The sequence below is a fragment of the Canis lupus genome, chromosome 34 (genome assembly GCF_011100685.1).
Source record: "Canis lupus familiaris isolate Mischka breed German Shepherd chromosome 34, alternate assembly UU_Cfam_GSD_1.0, whole genome shotgun sequence".
In the NCBI taxonomy this organism is placed as follows: domain Eukaryota; kingdom Metazoa; phylum Chordata; class Mammalia; order Carnivora; family Canidae; genus Canis; species Canis lupus.
Window position 1 is genome coordinate 18,471,850 of NC_049255.1, and position 24,288 is coordinate 18,496,137.

General features: G+C 40.1%; 1 protein-coding gene and 1 long non-coding RNA gene across 12 annotated transcripts in view; both read right to left on the reverse strand.

Moving 5' to 3' along the window:
* LIPH (lipase H) overlaps positions 1–15,618 on the reverse strand; it is a 56,457-nt gene extending 40,839 nt beyond the window's left edge. For 3 of the 9 annotated variants that reach the window (XR_005383835.1, XR_005383834.1, XR_005383833.1), the window contains exon 1: positions 14,970–15,264. Coding sequence is in view for 6 of the 9 variants with exons in the window: in XM_038583615.1 (XP_038439543.1) it covers positions 14,970–15,018 (49 nt within the window). In the remaining 3 variants the exon portion in view is untranslated. Of the gene's footprint in view, positions 1–14,969 lie in introns of all 9 variants that reach the window. The other 6 variants (XM_038583615.1, XM_038583616.1, XM_038583617.1 and 3 more) reach the window with 5 other exon arrangements.
* Positions 15,619–19,640: 4,022 nt separating this feature from the next.
* Positions 19,641–24,216, reverse strand: LOC106558207. 3 transcript variants are annotated; one of them, XR_005383839.1, is made up of 5 exons: positions 23,999–24,216; positions 23,774–23,917; positions 22,008–22,180; positions 20,087–20,189; positions 19,658–19,700 (listed from the first exon to the last, which is right to left on the reverse strand). It is a non-coding gene; the product is annotated as an uncharacterized LOC106558207 (long non-coding RNA). The 3 variants fall into 3 exon arrangements; XR_005383838.1 differs by lacking the exon at positions 20,087–20,189 and having other exon boundaries at positions 19,641–19,700; positions 23,999–24,202; XR_005383837.1 differs by lacking the exons at positions 19,658–19,700; positions 20,087–20,189 and having other exon boundaries at positions 21,838–22,180; positions 23,999–24,161.
* Positions 24,217–24,288: the final 72 nt, after the last annotated feature.

Consider the following 24,288-nt stretch of genomic DNA (forward strand, 5'->3'; position numbering starts at 1 on the left):
GTGGCAAGAACATTTAAGATCTACTCTCTTAGCAAATTTCAAGGATACAGCCCAGTATATTTGACTATAGTCACTATGTTGTGCATCAAATGGCAGACCTTACTCACTTGTCTATTTAAACATTTTCCCCATCTTTTGGCCCCTTCCATTTTTTTCTTTCTGTAGATTGCATGCTTCTGGAAAATGTGGCCTGAAACTTATCTCATGTTCGTAGAGCAAGATCCAGAGCAAATAATTGACTGTTTAATTAGTCATTTTACTGAAGAGTATGTGTCACGAGGTAGGGCTGAGCCTCTTGGGCACAGCCATCAGTAAAACTTGTCTTTGTTCCTAATTGTGCAACTGACTCACCTGACAACCTGGGGAAATTACGTCATCTTTCATTTATAACCTGCCTGCCCAAGAGAGGAATGCTGAGGAGATTAATTATGAATGAGATCATACTGGGGAACATGGAGATCCCCTTCCAAAGAAGGGGACTATTTAATTGTTAGGTCTGTTCATTTTGAGCCATACTAGGCCAGTGTGTCAAAAGTCACATATCTGGGTCATTGGAAGGCTCAGACTAGTCATAAAGTTTGGGTCAGAGCTATTTTTCAGCACAGGTGCCACTTTTCATGTCTGTGGAATGGCTCAACCAACCTCTTTTGAATTGCTGAGTCTTTACTAAACCCCTTTACAATGGGTAATGCCTCCCCTTACTGGAAGGCAAGAAGAGCAGAACAAGTGGATTTTTATGTTATTTTTTTAAAGGAGGCTCCACACCCAGCATAGAGCCCAACACAGGATTTGAACTCCCAACCCTGAGATCAGGACCTGAGCTGAGATCAAGAAGCAAGACACTTAACTAACTGAGCCACCCAGGTGCCTCCAAAACAAGTAGATATTTTTCATTTGCTAGAACCACTTTGACTTCATATATTTTTTAATGTCTTATTTTTATAATGGCATTGAGCTCTGGAAAAGCCCATCATAAGTACTGAGTAAAAAATGAAATATTTATGTATGTTATAACAGCTTTATATATATTCTGTCTCATTCTCAGAGGAAATGTACAATTCATCCAATAAGTTTACCCTCCCCTAGGTCCTGGGTCAGGTGGCATTTTAGAGGAAGAGTTGGGCATTAATGAAATAAAACACACAAGTAAAAACAGAAGAACAACAACAACAACAACAAAAACCCCACACAAGTAAGCATGAAATTACAACCTTTGATATATGCCATGTAAAAGAGATATGGTATAAAATAAGAATTTAAAGAGTGAGTTTCCCCTGATCTGGGAATCAAGAATCTTTTTCTCTTACATCATCTTAATCTAAATGCTAAGAATGTAAGATCCCTTCAGCAAAGTAAAACACTACACTGAAGGACAAATTCAAGTTCCCAAACTACTTAAGTTTTAAGTTCATAGATTTTTACTTTTATTACCGAGCCCTAATGTTTCAGGTATTCTATCCTTTTTCATTTTAATGTGGTTTATTTGCCTGAATTCCATCAAATGATAACTTTTTAAAAAAAGATTTTATTTATTTCTTTCATGAGAGACACAGAGAGAGGCAGAGACACAGGTGGAGGGAGAAGCAGGCTCCCTTCAGAAAGCCAGATGCAAGACTGGATCCCAGGACCCAGGATCATGCCCTGAACCAAAGGCAGACGCTTAACCTCTGAGCCACCTGGGCGTCCCAAATGATAACTTTTTAAAAAAAGATTTTGTTTATTTATTTGAGAGAGAGAGAAAGCAGACACAGAGGGAAGGACAGAGGGAGAAGCAGACTCCCTGCTGAGCAAGGAGCCCAATGCAGGGCTCTATCCAAAGATCATGACATGAGCTGAAAGCAGACATTTAACCTACTGAGCCACCCAGGCGCCCCCTAACTAGGCTTTCTTTTTGGTAGCACTTACCTAGCATGTTTTAATCCTTTTTAACCTTTGAATTCCTCTGTTTTAAGGGGTATAGCGTCTAGCTGGGTTTTATTTCATGGCCCAATCTGAGAACCCTTTTAAAAAAAATAGGTGAGTTCACATTTATTGGCATAAGAGGTATAATTGGTGCAGAGGCCTCCCTCAGATCTGCCTTCAAGAGAACCTGCTGCAGGGAGCGTGGTTGAGTCACCTGTGTCTCCAGCAGCCAGTCTATAGTGTCCACATGAAGCCATGGCTCCCCCAGGCTGCTCCCACCCCATTACCGAGCACTGTGGGGTACTACAGTACCCCAGGCTGGCTCCTCCTGCCTCATGGGAGGCAATGGGTAGTTACTGGAAGGCAAGAAGAGCAGAACAAGTGGATTTTTATGTTATTTTTTTAAAGTAGGCTCCATACCCACACATAGAACCCAACACAGGGTTTGAACTCTCAACCCTGAGATCAGGACCTGAGCTGGGATCAAGAAGCAAGACACTTAACTGAGCCATGCAGGTGCCCCCACCTCTTTCTCTTGGGAGAGCGCCATAACAGGCAACTTTGGCTCAGGAATAATCCATCAACTCAGCCGAAATATTCTCACACCTGTATTGAAGCTGTGCCTGTGCCATTCTTCCTTGCTCCCCTCCTTTCCTGGAAGCCAGATGTGGTTCACAGTGAAGGCTCTCTCGGCCTGCCCTCATCCTTTCTCCTTGCCACACAGTTCCTCTGGTAGATCTTTTGCGGGTCTAATCCCATGTCGGTGTCTGCTTCGGGGAGGACCCATGCTGACACACTTGGACCGTAAATACTGTAAAGCTGTGTTTTCTGAGTTTAATGCTTTCTTGGCTTACCATCCTTACAATCCATCCTGTATGCATTGCCCTGTCTCTGTTGTTTTGCATTTATGACTTCTTCCTCATGCTGGAAGATTACAGCCTGCTTGAATTTTTCTGGTGTTTACTTTTACTTTATAACCTTATATGAAATACATCTCTATTCACTGTAAATGTGTGCACTGTAGGCCAGAAGTAGACTACCTGCAGAACTGCTCCAGACCCCGGCCTTGGGTATGTGTACTCAGACTTCATTATCCACCAAGGTGAACCCCTAGCAAGAATTCTTGGGCATCTGGAAGGTGTATTTCTGCCTGTTGTGCAGCCCACTTCTAACTTCCGCCATGTTGCCTGCTGTTCTTTGCCAGAACTGTTGTCTTTCTTCACTCTGCTCTAGTCCTTGCTTTAGTAAGTTGAGACAGTATCTAATGATCCTCCTTTACAACTGATGAGGGCATCAGCACAGCTGGTACTTCTCCTTGCTGGCCCAATGTCTATCTCCTGATTTTCATTAGTTATAAAATTACTTTTAGTTCATCTAATGATTCCATTTTTAGTTTAAAAATAAATAACATTTAAGCCTCTATGTATTGATGTATCAACAGAAACAGAGAGTCTCTGTTGTATGTATTGTATCTGTTCTATCCCCTCCTTTTCTAACAAAAAAGACAAGAAGGTTAACACACATTGTCTTTCATACCCTCCCTGGCCCCTCTTTCAGGACATACACACACACTTACACACACGTACACTTTTTGTTCCTATTGTCAAAATACAGTCAACCTCCATTCTTTGTGGATTTCATATCTATGAATTCCCCTACTTGCTAAAATTAACTATTATCCCCCAAAATCAATACTTGGGGTGCTTTTGCAGTCATTCATGGGCATGTGCAGAAAGGCAAAAAAAAAAAAATGGGTTGCACCGTATGCACACTTTCAAATGAGGTCAAACACAGCAACACTCTGTCTTCTTGTTTCAGCTCCCTTAACAAATGTCCTTTGCATAGTCTATTTACTGCCATGTTTTTTTGCTTCTTGTGCTTTTTCTTGATAATTTCATCATTTTAAATGGTCTCCAAGCATGATCCTGAAGTGCTGTGACCTTACAGAGAAGATATGTATCTCAGAGAAGCTTCATTCTGGCATGAGGTATAGTGCTGCTGGCCAGGAGTTTGGTGTTAATGAGTAAACAATATATTAAATAAAATGTTTTTGTTTTTATTATTTAAAGATATATTTACTTATTTTAGAGAGAGATAGAGCATGGGGGTGGGTGGCAAGGGGAGGGGATCTCAAGCAGACTCCCTGCTGAGCGTGGAGCCTGCTGTGGGGCTCTATCTCATGACCTTGAGATCATGACCTGAGCCAAAATCAAGACTAGACTGAGCCTGACTGACCCAACTGACTGAGCCACCTAGGGGACCCTTAAATAAAGTGTCTTTAAACAGAAATGCACATAATGATTGGTCAATAAAAATGTTGTAACCAAAAGCTTGCAGGAACCTAACCCTGTATTTCCCCTAGGAGCAATGGTTTAGTATTTGCTAATTCAGTGTTTGCAGTGGCTTCACGGCACATAACTACCATGAGTAACAAGAATGGGCTGTATATGAAAATTGTCTTCTGGAACCATAGTTCCCATATTCCCCCAGTTATGTAGATGCTAAATGTAATTATATTTAATGCTATAATGATCATTGCTCCCAGTGAATCCTCTTCCTAGGCTTCTTCATTAATCCCTGAGTGAGAGCTCTTGCTATCTTTTTAAGAAGGGCCAATTGATAATATAATAGTTCCTAAATTCATTCATATCCATAAATGAATTCCTAAGCCTAACTGATTATCTGGCTTCAAACAATATTCTCTCCCCCAGGATTTATAGGTATTATTCTACTTTCTTCTTGTATTGAATCCCATTCTGGAGAATTTTGACCCTTATATGCTACTTTCTTTTCTCCTACCACACACCTGAAGCATTCTTTTCCTGTTCTGAAACAACTTTCCCTGCTGATGTAGATGCTCCAAAATAACTGAACTGTTTATCCACTGTAGTCTTCCCAGTGCCAGTAACAGAACCTGACTTAGAGCTGACATCAAAATATGTTTCATGAATAAGCAAGTATCACATTGTTCAGCTATTCAGAATGATCCATCTGGATACTACAAATATATATAATGTAGCCTGACTTAGAGTTGACATCAATATGTTTCATGAATAAGCAAGTATCACATTGTTCAGCTACTCAGAATGATCCATCTGGATACTACAAATATACATAATGTAAATGAAATAAATTGAGTATGAAATGACATATGCATTATGACTCGAACTGTGTAAAAAGAGATCTGCAGGTAATAAGGCCTGCAAAATAATGTGCAAACAAAAATGGATTATGCATTCCATTTGTTGAGGTTCTCTGCATAAAACTACCTAAGGTTATTCATTCTTTTCCCCTCAGAATTAATAACATTTTAAAATGTTGGACCATGTTACGAGTTAGTTTAAGCTCCTTAAGAGCAAGCACTGTGTTTTGTTTTGTTTTGTTTTGTCTAGTAGTGCCCAGCACGTATAGCAAGAACTTATCTGATTGGACCCCAAATTCTCAGGCAATTTGGAGGGCAGGCAAGAACTAGATATTTGCAAATAGCAAATCTGTTAAGTTGTTTCACCCTCATAAATATAGTTGTTTATATTTATATTTAATTTCTAGTTTATGTTTACAAAATAATTAACCACTTGTACACCTTCAGAAAGCAAACCTCTGTTTTTTGTGTTGTTTTATTACAAAGTCGAGTTTACTTGGAAGTGGTATTAACAGAGCCTTTAACCAAGTAGCCACAGAACATGTCAAACTGGTTTCTAAAGCTTAACCTCTTCTATTAGAGTTTATTTGAAGCAGGAAAAACATGGCCTTTCCTCTTCAGTCTACTTTGAAATTCAATTAGTCTGAAATGCTGGTTAGTGTTAGCAATTGGAAAATTACAATTGGATGGGTAATGTCTCCCATCCAATGAGGAATTTAGACTCTGATGGAGAGCAGGCTGAGATGAGAGCAGAATAGAGTAAGATGTCAAAGAAACCTGGATAGAACATCTTCAGAGATAACATATTTGCGCCTGAGGTATTTTGTTATGATCTAATGTGTGGTTGCCCATGGGCCGAGTATGGCCATGACCATTTATGTATCGTCTATGGCTGCTTTCCTGTTATGAGGCAGAGTTGAGTGGTTGTAAAAGTGACCAATGACCCACAAAGCTGAAAATACTGACTGATTTGGCTCTTTACAGAAAAAGTTTGCCAACCTTGGTCTAATGTCCTTAACAAAATACAACATGATTTTTGGAGCATGGATTTCAGAGTCAGGTCAACTCTATTGCCTCCTAGTTATGTGACCCTTAGTAATTAATTACCTAACCTCTCTGAGCCTCAGCTTCACATGTGTAAAATGATCACAGTAGTGCCATCCTGTCAGGCAGTGCTCTGCAGAGCCATACTGACCTGAGGCAAAAGAAAAAAAAAAAAACTATATATATATATATATATATATATATATATATATATATATTTACCAAAAATATCCTCCTAGATTTTGAACCAAGTGGGAAAAGTTTATAAAATCTTGCTAGTCAGTCAAAAAATATGACCATAAATATGGCCCTTTGTTATTCAATCTGTTCAGCTAGCAAGGAAATGAAGATGGCATGGACCCAGGAATGGCTGGCTGATTGGAAGTGACTTTTCCTATTATACAATAACACAGAGCTGTAAAACAAACAATAGTCTGTCCTTATGTAAAATTTTGATATTTTTTTCTTTTTTTAAGATTTATTTATTTTAGAGAGCGCATAGAGTGGGGGTGGGGAGAGGGGCAGAGGGAGAGAGAGAGAATCACAAGCAGACTCCAAGCAACATGCAGCCTGATACACGGCTCAATCTCACAACCTTAAAATCAACCTGAGCTAAAACCACGAGTCAGATCCTTAACTGACTGAGCCACTCAGGTGCCTCTGATATTTTTTTCATCATTGACTTATTTGCATTGATTTTCATCTTTCAAAAATACTACATTAAAGTATCACTTATGCCCTGCAAAATATCACTTATGCATATCATTTATTATGTACTGTGAAAATGCATTATTAATGATATATGTATTATTTTCAATAAAATATCACATAAATATTAAAATATCATTTACATCTTATATTAAAACATCATGAAAAAAATTTTTACTGCATTAAAATCATAAATATAATTTATATTGATTATTGAGTTTGGGTGTCCCTTATCCCTTTAAATTTTGCAGCTGGTGAGTGCCTCACTGACTTCACCCTAATCCTAGCCCTGTTATCAAGATTGTGGTGAGAATTAGAGATAATGTCTATGAAGTATCTAAAGTATTAGCTGGTGAATAGTAAATGCTAAAAAATTAATAGTTGTTGGAATGTCTGAGTGGCTCAGTGGTTGAGTGTGTCTGCCTTCAGCTCAGGACGTGATCCTGGGATCCTGGGATGGAGTCCCACATCAGGCTCCCTGCATGGAGCCTGCTTCTCCCTCTGCCTGTGTCTCTGCCTCTCTGTCTCTGTGTCTCTCATGAATAAATAAATAAAATCTTTAAAAAAAATAATAGTCATTGATGATATGGATGATGAATTGTGTTAATATTTGTAGAGGCCAAGGGCAGTCCACTCCAACATGGGCTACTTGACATGAAGATTGTTTTGAATTAAAAGGCAATCAAAACCCAGCAGATTCAGGAAAAGCCTTTTACCTCCCCTTCAACTGCCTAAAAAGAATTTAGACAGAAGACTTCCTCCAAGAGGAGAGCTATTACCATAGATAACTACATTATGTTATGAACTAGACGTGATAGACAGGGAGGAACCTGGCAAGGCCTCTCTGGTCAAAGTTATCTATGTCCTTAGTTTCTGAGTGGCCCAGCAAAGACATTTACCACTTAATCTTTTTCATTTTCATTTTCCTGTGAATTCATTCCTTCCCTTTGAAGCCCCATACCATCTTCTTCTCCTTAATTCAGATTATATACTTCATTTTGCCTGACAATCCTTTGGAATTTGCAGGTCTGTGTGGATTCCCCATGGGTACTCAATTAAATCTGATTTTCTGCTGTTAATTTGTCTCATGTCCACTTGATTCTTGGTCTGGCCTGAAGCACCATGAAGGGGCCAGGAAATTCTCGCTCCCTGATGTAGTACTGACCTCATAGGGTTGTTATGAAGGCTAGGTAAAATAAGTAAATTGCTTACCATGGAATTTGATATAAAGCAATAATTGCTTTCCTTCCATCATTTTGGAAGGATTTTGGAAAAGGGCAGCATATTGGCCATTATACAGATGACAGTGCTTCTACCTGGCCAGAGAACTGGTTTTGGTTCTGGCTCTGTCATTAACAAGTAAGCAGATTACCTATTTGGGCCATCCTTTTCCTCATATTGACAGATTGGTTCCTCATTCCTTAGAGATTTTAGTTAATCTCTTGCATTCCTTTTGGACACAAAATTCTAAGATCTGCAAGCCAGCTGATCTAAAAGGACATGAGGCATCTATTTAGGAAAATAAATTTCCAGGGCAGTCTTACTAACCAAAGACAACCCAAATCTAAAAAAAGTTAATAAAGCAAGAAATTAAAATTTATTTAAAATTTTTTTTAATTTTTTTTTTTTTTTATGATAGTCACAGAGAGAGAGAGAGAGGCAGAGACACAGGCAGAGGGAGAAGCAGGCTCCATGCACCGGGAGCCCGATGTGGGATTCGATCCCGGGTCTCCAGGATCGTGCCCTGGGCCAAACGCAGGCGCTAAACCGCTGCGCCACCCAGGGATCCCCTATTTTAATTTTTAATTAAAATATCTGAAAATAACCATACAATACTCTTGGAATTAAAATGTTGACCAGGGGTGCCTGCCTGGCTGGCTCAGTCAGTAGAGCACACAACCCTTAGTCTTGGGGTTGTGAGTTTGAGCCCCATGTTGGGTGTAGAGATTAGTTAGGAATGGAATCTTTAGAATGAATGAATAAATAAATAAATAAATAAATAAATAAATAAATAAATAAATAAATAAAATAAAATCCTAACCAAATAAGTGTTTTGTCATCTTTTTGCTAAGCAGGATTTTTTGGCTGATTAAATACCCTTTGGTTAACAAACATGGTTCCATATGCTACAATAAGGTTGAATCTTGGAAACATTATGATAAATGAAGAAGCTAGTCACAAAAGACCACAAATCATATTACAGGGAAAACTATAGAGACAGAAAGTAGATTAGTGGTTGCTAAGGGCTGAGGGATGGAAGCAGATGGCGAATTAGGGGTGCAATAGGTAAAGGGCGCCAGGTTCCTTTCTGAGGTCATGAAAACGCTCTAAAGTTGGCCAGTGATAGTTGCACATATCTGTGAACATACTAAAAACCATTGAATTGCACACTTTAAATGAGGTGTATGTATGTGAATTATATTCCAATACAACTGTTTTAAGAAATGGTTCCGATAATTTCACACTTTCAAGGAAAGACCAAAGTGAAAAAGATGAAGTCTTTTGGAGGTAACTAGGCAAAAGTTTCACTTTTCTCTGTCAACATCAAAACAGTCTCCCACTTTTCCAGTTTTTTCTTTCCCCTTGGAGACCGAGTGATGGATCTCCATTTTGTACCACAGAATAAAGCCCCCACTTTAGTTAATCTGTTGTAGGGAGGGTTTGTAGGTATTCCTGCAAAAATAAACTACTCTCAGGCTTAGGAACTATTTATAGCTGTTATCTTGTTTTATATTTGCTAGAGAAAACTGTTGGATAGACAGTATGCCCTCTTGATTGGAAGGACACCTCCAATCTTTTAACCACTAGCTATATTTATTTAGGATACAACAGAGAAAACAGACTTGCATTTCCATTGACCTATTTCATCTGAGTCTGAGCTGGAGAGAAAAGTGTGATTCCCTCAGACTTATCATTGTCAACTCCACTCCCCTCCTGATGAGAGTTCCAAGGGATACTTTTGCTTTATCATCACAAGACCTATTGCCCTGAAGCAAAATGAAGCTGCCCAAGCAGCTTGGTGGTGTCACACACAGTTCTAGCTTCTTAGTTTCTACCTGCTTTGGGAACTGATTTCATCACCCACATTTCTGACTTGGGGGGAAAATTCTACAAAAAGAAGAGGCTCCTCATTCATATCCAAAGAGGTGTCAGTGAAAAGAGAAGATGGAATTGTGGGCAGAAATAACCCATGATGAAGCAACTGTGAGTGTGGGCAGGGGGAGAGAAAGTTCTGAGATTCTGTGAGAATCAGTAAGTACAGGTAGGTTCATATTCAGTCTCTCAATGTGGCTAAGTCAACTGATTAAAAATGAAAATATCAGTTTCTCTTAGACTTATGGTTTCACACCTGTGAAACCAAACTCAAGTGACAGGTGTGAAATTCCACCTAATTTAATCTTGATGCACAATATTCATTCAGTCAGGAAGTAGAACAAGCATGGCTGACTCACAGGTCTTTTATTTCAAGTTTTGGATTTCAAGGTGTGCTCAAGCTATCATTTCTCCCACCCCCAAACATGACACAGGTATTAATAACAACTTTAGAACAGAGGTCCACAGACAGGTATACTGATTTAATGTTTCCTGGAAGTATTTACTGATACCAAGATAAAGGGATATATTGTCAAGGATTCTGCAATCTGGTCAACGGATACTAGTCAGTGTCTGGGACACAGTTCACCACATGTTAGTTGGTGAAGTCAGGATGTTTCCAGTAAGCCATGCTAGAGAACATTTTTATGCTTGCCTGAAAACACGATGCTGAAGTAATTTCCAAAAGTCTCATAAATAAAAATCACTTTAGGCCAGAAACTACCGTGGCGAGATCAGAATATGAGTTGGACTCCCATTTTTAAAAGAGGTAGACGGGCACTGGGGGTTATTCTGTATGTTAGTAAATTGAACACCAATAAAAAATAAATTAAAAAAAAGAAAAATAAATAAATAAAGATTACAAAGAGAAAAAAAATAAAAGAGGTAGAGAGGGGAAGTGACAATTTCCTATTATGAAGTTCTATTAAATTTTTTAAATCTGGAAAGTAACTCAGTTTATGTATTTTTTTATGCAGAGGACCACACTGAATTTGGCATTAGAAACCTGTTCTGAACCAGATGGTGAAGTGTGGGGGCCAAGGGCAGGCTGCCCCCAGACAGACCACTTTGGCATGAAGATTATTTTGAGTTAAAAGCAATAAGTGGGGTACCTGGGTAGTTCAGTGGGTTAAGCATTGAACTCTTGATTTCGGCTCAGGTTATGATCTGAGGGTGTGAGATACAGCCCTACAATGGGCATAGAAAAAAAAAAAAAAAAAAAAAGCAGGTGCCTGAGTAGCTCGGTTGGTTAAGCGTCTACCTTCAACTCAGGTCATGATTCCAGAGTCCTGGGATCAAGTCAGGCATTGGGTTCCCTGCTCAGCAGGGAATCTGCCTCTCCTTCTCCCTATGCTCCTCCCCGCTGCTGCTCCTGTGTTGTCTCTCTCAAAAAAGTAAAATCCTTTTTTTTTTTTTTTTTTTTTTTAAATCAATCAGGGACGCCTGGGTGGCTCAGCAGTTGGGCGTCTGCCTTTGGCTCAGGTGTGATCCTGGGATCCGAGATCCAATCCCACATCGGGCTCCCTGCGGGGAGCCTGCTTCTCCCTCTGCCTCTGCCTCTATCTCTCTATCTCTCAAGAACAAACAAATACATCTTTAAAAAGTAAAAATTAAAAAAATTAGAAAAGCAATCAAGGGGCACTTGGGTGGCTCAGTCAGTCACATGTCTGCCTTCAGCTCAGGTCATGATCCCAGGGTCCTGGGATAAAGTCCCGAGTGGGGCTCCTGGCTCAGTGGGGAGGCTGCTTCTCCCACTCCCTTTGCTGTTCCACTTGCTTGTGCTCTTGGGCTCTCTCTCTTTCTCTGTCAAATAAATAAATAAAATCTTTAAAAAAAAAAAAAAAGCAGCAATTAAAACCCAGCAGATTCAGGAAAACCTCTTTACCTCCCCTGCAATAGTCTATAAAGAATTTACACAGAGGACCTGCTCCAGGAAGAGAGCTATCACCATAGCTAACTACACTGATATGAATTAGGTGTGGTAGACAGGGAGGAACCTGGCAAGGCCCTTCTGATCAAAGTTCTCTATGTCCCGTAGTTTCTGAGTGGCCCAGCAAGACATTTACCAAACACTTAATCTTTTTCACTTTAATTTTCCTGTGAATTCATTCTTCCCCTTTGAAGTCCCAGACCCCTAATTTCTTCCCCTTAATTCAGAACGACACATAAACCTCATTTTGCCTGACTGTCCTTTGGAATTTCCAGGTCTGTGTGGATTCCTCATAGGTACCCAATTAAATCTGATTTTCTGTTGTTAATCTGTCTCATGTCATTCTGATTCTCGATCTGGCTTGAAGTACTTTCAAGGGGACAGGAAATTCTTGCTCCCCAACAGAAGTATTCCCAGTTGGCCAGGGCCAAACCTAGGGGAGTATCTCTTGTGTCTTTTTTAAAACCCCAACAAATACAAGGAAGAAGCATATGAACAAAACGCCCTCTTGGTTGGACATTTCTGCTTTTAACCACCAGCATAATTTTTAGGGTACAACTGAGAAAAAACGAGATACTAGATTTCCTCATTCTCATCTCTTAATCATGTGCGTAAATATGCAAATTCACATTCCATCACCTCTCTGGCCTTTGTCTGCCTGTCAGAGAGGGGTAAGTCTCTCTCTCTGTCTCTTTCTCCCTCACTCCCTCTTTCACATACACACACACCACAGAGTTATAAATTATCTGAGAGGACTTCAAATATCTGAGGATATAATTCTGGTTTGGGCACTAAGCTATTTTCTTTAGGTAAATATCTATGTAGTTTTACACAAATTTCCATAAGCCAAAGTATTGATAGAAGAGTGATATCTTTATGACAGGAGCCTTAATTTAGAACAACATTATCAGCATTTGTTCTTTGGATCACCTGCACCTAAAAAACCCAGAGGGTTTGTTAGAAATGCAGATTCCAGGATCTCACCCCAGATCCATTGAATCTGGATCTTTGGGGGTGGTCTGCATTTTAAATAAATCCCCAGGTGATTCTGAGGCACACTAGCACTTGCTACCCACTGTTTTGATCACTGGTAAAATTACAGCAAACATTCCCACCATGATTTCACAAAGTTTAGAACAGAACAAAGGTCTCCCAAAGTGAATCACCTGTATTCTCTGCATTTCAGAATCACATCTTAATACTTGTTGATTTTTGGACGGCAAGCCAAAGAAGGGAAAAGCAAAAAGTCAATGTATTTGTGATAAATCATTTCTGCTATCAGATGCATATTATTCAACAGACTCTCCCATGGAAGTTGCAGGTTCAGGGACACCTGGGTGGCTCAGGTCATGATCCTGGGGTCCTGGGATTGAGTCCTGCACTGGGCCTGCTTCTCCAATTTTAGTATATGTGCTGCCGAAGCGAGCACTGGGCCTGCTTCTCCCTCTGCCTGTGTCTCTGCCTCTCTCTCTCTGTATTTCTCTTGAATAAATAAATAAAATCTTATTAAAAACAAAAAAAAAGAAGTTGCAAGTTCATAGTTTTGCAGATACTGAGAAGTCTAAATTTAGTTTACACCTAAAATTATGTTTTTCCCTTCTAGCTACAGAAGTTTATTGTGGTGTGTCTCTGCTTAGATTCTGGCATTCAGTGAATCTTCTAGAATCATTTAAAATAAGACCTTACTGATGAGCTAATGTTAAGTAAAAAGGCCAGTCACAAAAAATCAAGTTTCAACTTTGTACATGGAGGTATATAATGCGAGACTGGAAGGAAGTACCCACAAATCATCATCAGGTTTTTATGTCAGGGATAAAACTATCTCTAAATGCTTATTTCTTTAATTTAAAAATTATAATAAACACTTTAAAATGTTGACTTCTCGGTGAAAAATACCATAATTAGTATAATTTTAACTTACTGTTAAATCAGCTTCAAAAGCACAAACTAAGAAAAAATTATTTATAAGCCTGAAATCCTAATACAGCTATTTTAACTTTTTCATTTCCTTTGTACACTTTATTCACAGGCATGCATACATGATTTTAACATAATTGTCATCTTAGTTTATCTCCAAATTTGAATTCTGTTTTGTCTACTTGACATTATTTTATAAACATGTCTGCACATTTCTGCTTGGCTTCAGAATAATTTATAAATTAAAGCTACATTTTTAAAAAAGTTGATATATTGTACTTTACACATTCTTGTACATAGAAACATTTCTGTTATACTTAATTTCAAGTTATTATAAGTAACATAGTTAGAATCATCTTTTTATGAATTTTTTCCCTTTTAAAAGTTTTTTCCTTAGAATAAAATCTCAGCAATGGTTTTACTAGTTCAAAAGGTATAAACATTTTTATGGTTACTATGCGTAACGTATTTCCCTTAAAAAAATTGTACCAATCTTTATTACCATATGCTATATGAAAAAACTAGATTCCTAAGAAGGCTGAGTTCCTTTTAAAAAAAAAGCACTTCATTTTATTTTTGTTACCTTGCTATGTACATTACTGTCTTATTCATTTATTTATTCATTTAGTAATCTCTACACTCAATGTGGGGCTCAAACTCACTGCTCGGAGATCAAGAGTTGAATGGTCTATTGACTAAGCCAGCCAGGTGACCCTGTACATTACTGTTTTAATTCATATTCATTATAATTAATAATTTTTACATTATCAATATGCCAGGAACCATTCCAAGGGGTTTATATAAAGTCATGTTTTCCTAAAAGATAATTAAAATAAATCATCCATGTATGCAAACTTCTAAAAATCTATCCTCTATATATTAGTTATAATAATAAAACTTAAAATTTCCAGAAAATAAATGATTTTATTTCTGTGCAGGTGGAAAGGCACAGAAAACTTAACTATGAAAGAAAATAACTTTTAGATTTCCCAGCACATTCATTTCTTGTACTTCAGAACAAGTTAATTTCAAGGAATATTAATCTCTTACTACTGAGAAAATTTTTTTTTCAGGATTAGGAAGTTCATTTCATTCATACCTTCTTTCCTTAAAAATTATTAAATAAAACTTAAAAAGTCCATTGAAGGAACAGGGCTAATAAAATGCAAAGTGGCAATACTACTAATAATGTTTTTTTAAATAATTAAGAAAACCATTCAATAAACGACCTACCTGATTTGACCAAGCACATCAAACTGATGAAGAAGTATAATCTCAGCATATGGAAACTGGAGAGAGTGTGTGTCACATTCACAAGAAGAGTGATCCCCTGGGCAGAGCCTTAAGAGTTTCACTGAGGGCTTTGTTGAGAGCTCAGATAGCTAATCCAGAGGTGTGGTGACAACAGGAAGTTCCTGAGAGGGACTGCAGGCGGGTCCCAACCCTGGCAGGGTATTTGACTCCTCCTCTTTTCAAAGGAAGGTTGGTAGGTTTCTGCCTTACACAATTTTATGCATATCTTTTAAATTTTTTTCTGCATATCTTAATATAATGTGTATCTGCTGAATGACGAGTTCAAAAGAGTTTCATTCTTTGTGGGCGGTTTATTAGTCGTTTGGCTTGGTATGTTGAAATCAAGTGTGATTTGAGATATTTGCCTCCCTGTTCTTGTGAATGAAACAAATGTAATGAGTATACTGTTGGCCTGTGTACACAAAACTACTTTTTATGCTAATTCACACACTCATTCCTCATACAGCAGTCTTTAGACTTTGCTAAGAATATTTCATTAACTCTAGTCGTATACCTGTGTTTGTCCACATATGCTTCAGATTAATAGAAATTTTTATGGCATTATACATATTTTTATTTCTTCCGATCCAGAGTTCCTACCTCTTCCTCTCCCTTTCCTCCTCCTTTTTAAAGGAAAAACAGGGATACCTAGGTAGCTCAGCCAGTTAAGCATCTGCCTTCAGCTCAGGTCATGATCCCAGGACCCTACTTGTGTTTTCTCTCTCTCTCTCTCTCTCTCTCTCTCTCTCAGCCAAATAAACAAAATCTTTTGAAAAATAGAAAAAAAGTCAAAGTAAATGCAAAAGCTTTAAATAGAGAACTATGTCCCAATCCATCCACTTCAGTGTAGGAAGTAACTGAATTTGAGCTGCCACAGCAACAAGGTCATTTAATTCTCTCTCTGGTGGAAGTGCTTGTAGCACTTACTCAGGCTGGTGGGGGTGGAGGAGGGGGGGTCTGACCAGCTGAAACATAAATTTATAAATAAAGGTATGAACAACTTAAGAATATGTTGTCATCCAGAGCATCAGGCAAAAGCCACTCATCATTTAGCATTGTCTACTTGAAATAGGTATTTATGAAGCAACAGCATCTCTCATGTAATTTAACAGTTTTCTTTATCTGCACTCCAGCAATGCTTCCCAAAGAGTTGGATTTCCGCCCCCCCCCCCGGGGGGGGGGGGTGCTTCAAAGTATTGCACGTAGATTCTGTGTCAGCCCTCAGACCTGATGAATGCCAAGACCCCCAAGCAGTGGTTCAGATCCCACCTCTTCCACTCACCAGTTGCGTGGCTTGAAACAAAACATTTCAGTTCTCAAGCTCCTACTTTTCTCAACTATGAGATGAAGAAAACAGAACCACCTATCTCACAGGGTTGTTTTCTGGATGAAATGAACTATTATAAGTAAAGTTCTTAGCACTGTGTCTGCTACTGAGGCTAGCTCACTGAGCACTTGGTAACTATATTACCTACATGGTTACACAGTCCACACCTGGCCCTCCAGTGGAAGGCAGCCTGCACTAGGCTAGACGAGGGATCAAATGATTTTAGGAATGGAGGGCACCTGACAGTAGTGATGTTTCAGATGAATGACTTCAGTCAGTACTCTAGGCTATTTGCATCTTTTGTCTCCTACTGGAGAAATAAATTAAGGATACATAAACAGGAAAAACAAATGCTAGCTTTTTTATTTTTTCATATTTGCAGTAAGCTTTACTATTTGGAAACTGCCCTCTGAAGCCAATGGAGAATTGTTTCACATTCTCTTAGGAACCTGTTATGAAATGCATTGCTCACTCTTGGATCAGTGTAGTTGGCTGATAAATATTTGTTGCGCTCCTATCAGTTTTAGTACCACGCCAAGTCTTTATCTAGACAGAGCCAATGTACATTTTCCTGGAAACCAGCCAATTTTAGGAGTAAGATTCATTTCCCTTGGGAGGCCTCTTTGTGTTACTGTTATTGATTTTCCTGCCAGCAGTCACAGAAGGTCCCTATAACTTCCTAGCTGTGTGCTCTTTTCTACTTCCAGCATTGAAAATAGCACAAGAATCAATGGGAAAGCCCATTCTCTCAAAGAAAGAGAATTAGTGAGAAATATCAAATATTCAAATATATATCAAATATATAAAGCATTCCAAAGGATGGGGAAGAGGAAAGGGAGGGGGAAATGGAGAAGAGGTGTACTAGGAATCTTTGAGAGGTGAATTAGTTCTGCTCTTGCTTGTGTGGTAGTCCTGGCAAACTATTAGTTCTGCTCTTGCTTGTGTGGTAGTCCTGGCAAACTACACAGGTGGTAAGACTGCACAGGACTACATACACACATGAACACAAACAAATAAGTGTATGTGAAACTGGTAACATATAAGTTAGATCTGTAGATTGTATCAATGTCAATTTTCTGGTTTCCTGAGTGCATTCTAGTTATAAAGGATGTTACAATAAGGGGAAACTGGGTGAGGGTACACAACACATTCCCTGTCCAATTTTTTGCAGCTCCCTGTGAACCTCGAATTATTTCAAGATAAAAGTTTTTTAAAATTCCAAGAGATGTGCCAACTTATAACTATGTGAATGTTAGCATTTACTCAAAGGTATTGTGAGGAAAACCATTTCTTCATTTCTCATCAGCTAGTCAAGAGTGAATAATGGTCAGTTTTCTCAATACGATGACCCTGATAAATAATCACAATTCAAAAATAACATAATTTGCTTCACTTCCAATTTAGTATTATGCACTGGCTACCCACCCCCACCCTTAACCTAGAAATCTCTTGCTACAGAGAGCAGAATAGAAAGGGGGCAGGCAAGCTTCCAAACACGTGGACAGGAAAAACAGGTATGGAAATGTAATGGAACTGAGGGGAGGTGGTTTTATAACTCTCATTGGCCAAAACAGTCAAGGAAAGATGACCTATGTCCTCTCTCACTCTGGTCTAGTGCTCTCAGCTGCTGTATGACTCACTAAAACATCTTCTCATCTGCATCAGTGACCCCACAATCTCTTGCTAGTTGTACATGTTTGAAAAATAAGTCTGTTTCCTTGGTTGATTTTCTACAAGGAGATCAGGGCAACTTTCCCCTAAATCCATATATTTGTTTAATTTCTTCATTCATTTATTGAACATTTTTCTTTTTTTTATCGAACATTTTTCAAGCTTCTATTTAAAAAAATAATAAGGAAAAAATAGGAGATGGCTCCTTCTCTCAAGGAGACAGACATATTAATAATATGAATATAGAGCTATGGATACATATGCCACAGAACTGTGGAGGAAACTTTAAGATGCTGGAACTCCACAGGGAGAAGCCATGGGAAAAGCCTCACATAGAAGGTCCACCCTGAGCTGAATTCTAAAGATGGGGTAGGAGTTCATGAGGTGAAGACGGTGGAGGAAAGGCAGTCCAGGCAGAGAGAAAAAATTTGGAGTCATAAAAGAAGTGTGGATTGCCAGTTTGGATGTATGCATTGAGAAATGATAGAGTAATTTGAACACAGGCTATGAAGAACTTTGTATGCCATGCTTAGGACATTGGATTTTATCTTCAAGGCAGTGAGAACCTAAGTTTTCTTCTTGTTCACTTGTTTACATGTTAATATGGTACTATCATGTAATAATACAAATACATATAAAAATAATATATCCCATAATAATATATAAATAGCAAATATAAGAAACTATAAATATATAGAGAATAGTACATTTAGGTTAGCTTATTAACATTATTATGTGAATAATCTTTTTTGGTAGTTTATTACAAAACAAAGAAAATGTCTCCCTACTACTTTTCTGGCCTAAGAAGTATTTTTCATGGAATAGAGCTACTTTGTTTTAGAAGCTATGACTTCCTTACAAACAATGTATCAAACAAAATAAATGCAAGTCCAGTACTTTCACGTAACTGCTTCTTTGCAGAGTGCTGCTCAGAGCATTTCAAGGATAGAGGGCTCTGGCAAGGCCTGGCAAGACAGAGGCAAAATACTTTTTATTAATTAAAAGCTCATTGAAAACATTGAAAAATTTAGGGGGTAGTGTCCAATATATAACATTCATTGGTAGCAAGTATTTTAGATTTATTTGGATCTTAAAGTGCTGTTTTAAAATATTATTATTAGAACCAGATTTCTGTTATTTTTAACTAGCTTTCCAAGCATTGATCATGAGACTCTTACACCTTCATTAGATAGTTATACACACAGAGCAGGTACACAAGAGTTGTCTGGGTGAGAAGCAACTCTGGAAAAACCCACTCCATAATTTGTAAAGTCTGTTCTTGTAACATCTGCCTTGGGCCCTCATTTGGAACCACTGTGAACCATTTGAGGGGTTCATGCTGTGTAATTCAGCAGGGTCTTTCTTGCTGAGAATCATCCTCTTCTGGCTGTGAAACCGGTGGCAGTTTTAGCTCCTCCCAGAGATAACTTTCTTTATGAGGTTCTCCCTAGAGTCCTCCAAAGTAAATATTAGGGATTCTCCATAGTTGAAGCCAGACCACTGGGGCAGCCCGGGTGGCTCAGTGGCTTAGCGCCGCCTTCGGCCCAGTGCCTGATCCTGGAGACCTGGGATTGAGTCTCACGTCGGGCTCCCTGCATGGAGCCTGTTTCTCCCTCTGCCTGTGTCTCTGCTTCTCTCTCTCTCTGTGTCTCTCATGAATAAATAAATAAAATCTTTAAAAAAAAAAAAAAAGAAGTCAGACCACTGGAAACAAATATTTGGAATTAGATGAAAATCAACGCACCCACTTTTAGTGATTTAGTAACAGAAAAACCATGTAGTTAATTTATAAATCTACTTTCCTTAATAAATAAGAACAATATAAATTTACCTTCCTTAACAACAACCACAAAAGACAACAAAATAACAACAATAGAGAGATCAACTTACAAATAGATACAAGAGGGATGGAGGACAAGAAGAGGTGGCTTTTGCAAAAGACTGAGAAATGATCAGGCCCCTGAATGATAGTTCTGATGGGCTTGGAGAGGGGAAAGAGCAAATCCATGGAAAATGTAGGAAAATACAGGATGTGGAACTGACAAGTTAATTGGCTTACTAGATAATTGAAGAAGAGGGAAGAGAAACATTAGGCACTTCTCCATGCTGGGCACTGAAGTTGATCCTTCACTTACATAAGGACATTTCATTGGCCCACAGATCTGAAAGGCAGGTTTGATTAAGTCTATTTTACAGATTAGGAAAGAGGCTTAGGTAGGGCTGAGTGCTTTTTCTCCACAAGGCAGGCCAAGCCTGTGAACAACTTTTGTAATACAATCTAAGACAAGGAACTATATTTGTTTTTGGATAATAAGGCCGGATTAGATTGAATAAGATCAAGTCACATTATTAGGAGGACATGTTTTTCTTGAATATCAGAGTTGGTCCCCAGAAGGGAATTAATCTTCAGGGTGGTGACCTTCATGTTGGATTTTAGGCACATTAAGCCAAACCAACAATATCTCACGTTTGGAGTCCTACCCACTTCCATCAAATGGCCCAGAACTCTGGCAGGGGTCAGCAAAACTAACTCTGAGAATGCTGGCAAAGGGAAAATGTGCAAGAGTGAACAATGAATTGGAGGCTGGGTCTTCCTTGTTCTGTGGACAGGACATAGGTTTTGAGGAAAATTAGGGGTGGGCTCTGGAAAGGCTTGAAGGAGAGGACCTTCAAGGAGGAAAAGGGGGAGGAGGAAGAAGAAGAGGATCAGAAAACTGGGCAACCATTGAGGATACCCTAATGCAAACTTAAGCAGTGAGGATGTGCCCCTCCAGCAGTACAAGGGTGCAAGTTATCCAAACCAAGAAAGAAACCTCAATTGTTCCTCCATATGGCTTTTTCTCCAACTCTCTGGTGAAGAGTTCCCAGGTACAGGAATGGTTGTAGCAGTGGTGGGGTGGGGGTAAGGATAATCCAAGGACAGGCATTTGGCCCATGCCTCTACTTTGGACCACAGGACAGCAGAGGTACCAACTAGCAAGATCCCAGGAAAATAAATTATAAGGCTATAAGTCATCTTCCTTTCTTCCTTTTAGAAGGCAACCAGATAATAAGAGGATACAAAGGGGGTGTATGTGTGCAAGGGGGCAGTAAGTGTGGGCGATGGCTGGCAGTTGCTACACTCAGGAGTTACTATTTGCTGATGAGGCCTCAGACCAAGGCAATTCAAAGCCCTCCACTTTTCAAGGACAGTGACTAACATTTCAGCTTCGTGTATGTGTAGGTGCTATTAATGAGGCAGGAGAAAAAAAACGTGTTGTTGTACTAGAGTGGCCTGAGACTTGTTGCCAGTATTTCTTAAGTCTTGGTGGCCAAAACCTTGGATAAACTGCTATTCTAAAGCAGTTTGCAATTTTCTCATTTATGTTTTGAACAGAGACTGTTCTTTTGTTCTGGAAAATCCCTTCTGAATACTTGACCATTCTTCTTGGTTTGGTGATGGCAAAGACCAACTCTTAGAGTAGACGGGACAGTCTGGACACCGCCAAAGTGCTCTGCAAAATAATGCCAGTGGTAGACTTTTTTTAAGTTAAGTGGGAGTCCAGCCTGAATCAGGTTGGTTTGGAGATGGAGGGGAGATTTTCTTCTATCGGTGCCTTGTAGAAGATGTTGAGAACAGTGGAGAGATGACCTTGAGGGAAGGAACTCCTTCGGGGAGCCAATGAGCAATGGACTGCAGATGCTATACTTTTATTTTTTTATTTTTATTTTTTTTGATGCTATACTTTTAATAGCCACTTTTTTTTTAAAAAATATTTTATTTATTTATTTGAGAGGGAGGGAGGGAGAAAGTGAACATGAGCAGGGGAAGGGGCAGAAGGAGAAGCAGACTGCCCGCTGAGCAGGGAGCCAGACGTGGGGCTTGATATCAGGACCCTGAGATTATGACCTGAGCCAAAGGAGACACTTAACCAACTGAGCCACCCAGGCACCCATTAATAGCTACTTCTAAATCAACTGGTCTTTGCTTTCCACATTACCTGGAGAGGGGTTCCACACAGTGGTATTGTTCTACGTTCCCATGCTAACTTAAAGGGAAACTTTTACAATTTCTGGAGCCCTTGGTTCCTGCAAATGAAAGGATGAGGAACTTCCTCGCAGCAGGAATCCACTTAGGTGGCAACAACCTTGACTTCCAAATGGAACAGTCCATCTACAAAAGAAAAAGTGATAGCATCTACATCATAAATCGGAAGAGAACCTGGAAGAAGCTTCTGCTGGCAGCTTGTGCCATTGTTGCCGCTGAAAACCAAACTTAAAAAAAAAAAAAAGAAAACAACAGTTGTATCATCCAGGAGTACTGGCCAGCTAGCTGTGCTCAAGTTTACTGCTGCTACTGGAGCCTGGAACCTTCACTAACCAGACAGATCCAGGCAGCCTTTGAGGAGCCAAGACTTCTGGTGGTTTCCCAGGGCTGACCACCAAACTCTTACAGAGGTGTCTTATGTTAACCTGCCTACCATGGCTTATGGAACACAGACTCGCCTCTGCATTATGTGGACATTGCTATGCATTACAACAAGGGAACTCACTCAGCGGGTCTGATGTGGTGGATGCTGGCCTGGGAAGTCCTGTGTGTCTGTGGCACCAATCCCCAGCACCCATGGGAGATCATGTCTGATCTCTACTTCTACGGAGATCCTGAAGAGATTGGAAAGGAAGAGCAGGCTGCTACCGAAAAGACTGTGACCTGGGAGGCATGTCAGAGTCACAGCTACTCAACCTGAAGTCACACACTGTCTGAAGGCATTCAGGTGCCCTCTGTACCTGTCTAGCAGTCTCCTACTGAAGACTGAGTGCTCAGCTTACCACTGAAGACTGTTCTGAAGCTCCCACTGCTCAGGCCACTGAATAAGTAGGAACAACCACTGAGTGGTCTTCAGCTGCTCTTCCACAAAGGCAAACGGGGTGGGATAAAGTTGATGGAAATTAAAGTGTCTTAAAAAAAAAAAAAATCTGGGGCAGCCCGGGTGGCTCAGCGGTTCAGCGCCGCCTTCAGCCCAGGGTGTGATCCTGGAGACCCAGGATTGAGTCCCACGTCAGGCTCCCTGCATGGAGCTTGCTTCTCCCTCTGCCTCTGTCTCTGCCCTTCTCTCTCTCTCTCTCAGTGTCTCTTATGAATAAATGAATAAAATCTTAAAAAAAAAAAAGCCTGTGGTCTTTCTAACCCTGTTCTCAAACTTTTGTTTTGGAGAATGAAAGAAAGGGGCCAACATCCACAATTTAGGATTTGCTTCCAGAGTGGTGATAGCCACCGGTGGGTAGCTGGTAGTTCTGGAGCTCTGGGCGGTGACTTGCACCAGAATTCCAGAACACTTTACTCAGCAAAGGACGAGGCTGTCAATGGGGAGTGCCTGGGTTAAAGTTCGAGCAAACCTGGAAGTCTGGCCTCAACTCAATCGTAGGTAAGGGTCAAGTTTGCAGTCAGGGATGGGTTTGTGGGGCTTGAAAAGAAGGATTCCACGACTGTTTGGAAGAGGGGACCCGAATTTCTAGTCACTATGCAGGGTGGGACTTTTTCTCTTGTTGATAATTAACCAGAAGTGTGACCTCTAGGTAACAGAGAGAGAACTAATGGGCACTCCCTGCCAGCCCAGGGGAGGACTCTCCTGAGGTCTCCGCGCAGCCTTAAATTCCGTCCTTCCCTACTCCTCCCCAAGGTGTGGTTTTCCTTTCTCTGGCGCCTACCGCACTTTGCACACAATTATCCTGTAATTTGTAATCACGTCTCTTCCAGGGGACTCACCTCAAGGGCCACGCCACTAGTTAGCCTGATGATTTTTGGCAAATCACTTAATCGTTCTATGCTTGATTTCCTCGTTTATTAAAAATGGGCACAAGACTCCTCCCCATCGCCTGGGGGTGCTGGGATAAATGAAGGTGACCACGCCTGCGGAAAAACTAGACGTAAGGTGCATGCAAACTAAAGGGCGGTCAGCAGGGTAAATACTTGTTCATGGACCTGACCTACCTTTATTCCGTGCCCTCAACAGACGCTTACTGAGCACCTCCTCGGTTGCAGGCCTCGGGAGCGCTCCCCCCGGGTGCGGAAGCCTCACGTGCGGCGCGTGGGCCTTGTCCCGCGGGCGGACTCGCGATTGGCTCCGCCGAAGAGAAAACCCCGCCCACAGTCTTTGCGAGCTCGTTAGCGATTGGACCGGCGTCTCCGGCACGCATTCCGGTTGCTAGGTTCGGGAGGAGCGGGGGCGAGGGTGGGGCTGCGCGTGCGCAGACTGAGGACGAAGATGCTTTCCGGTCGGG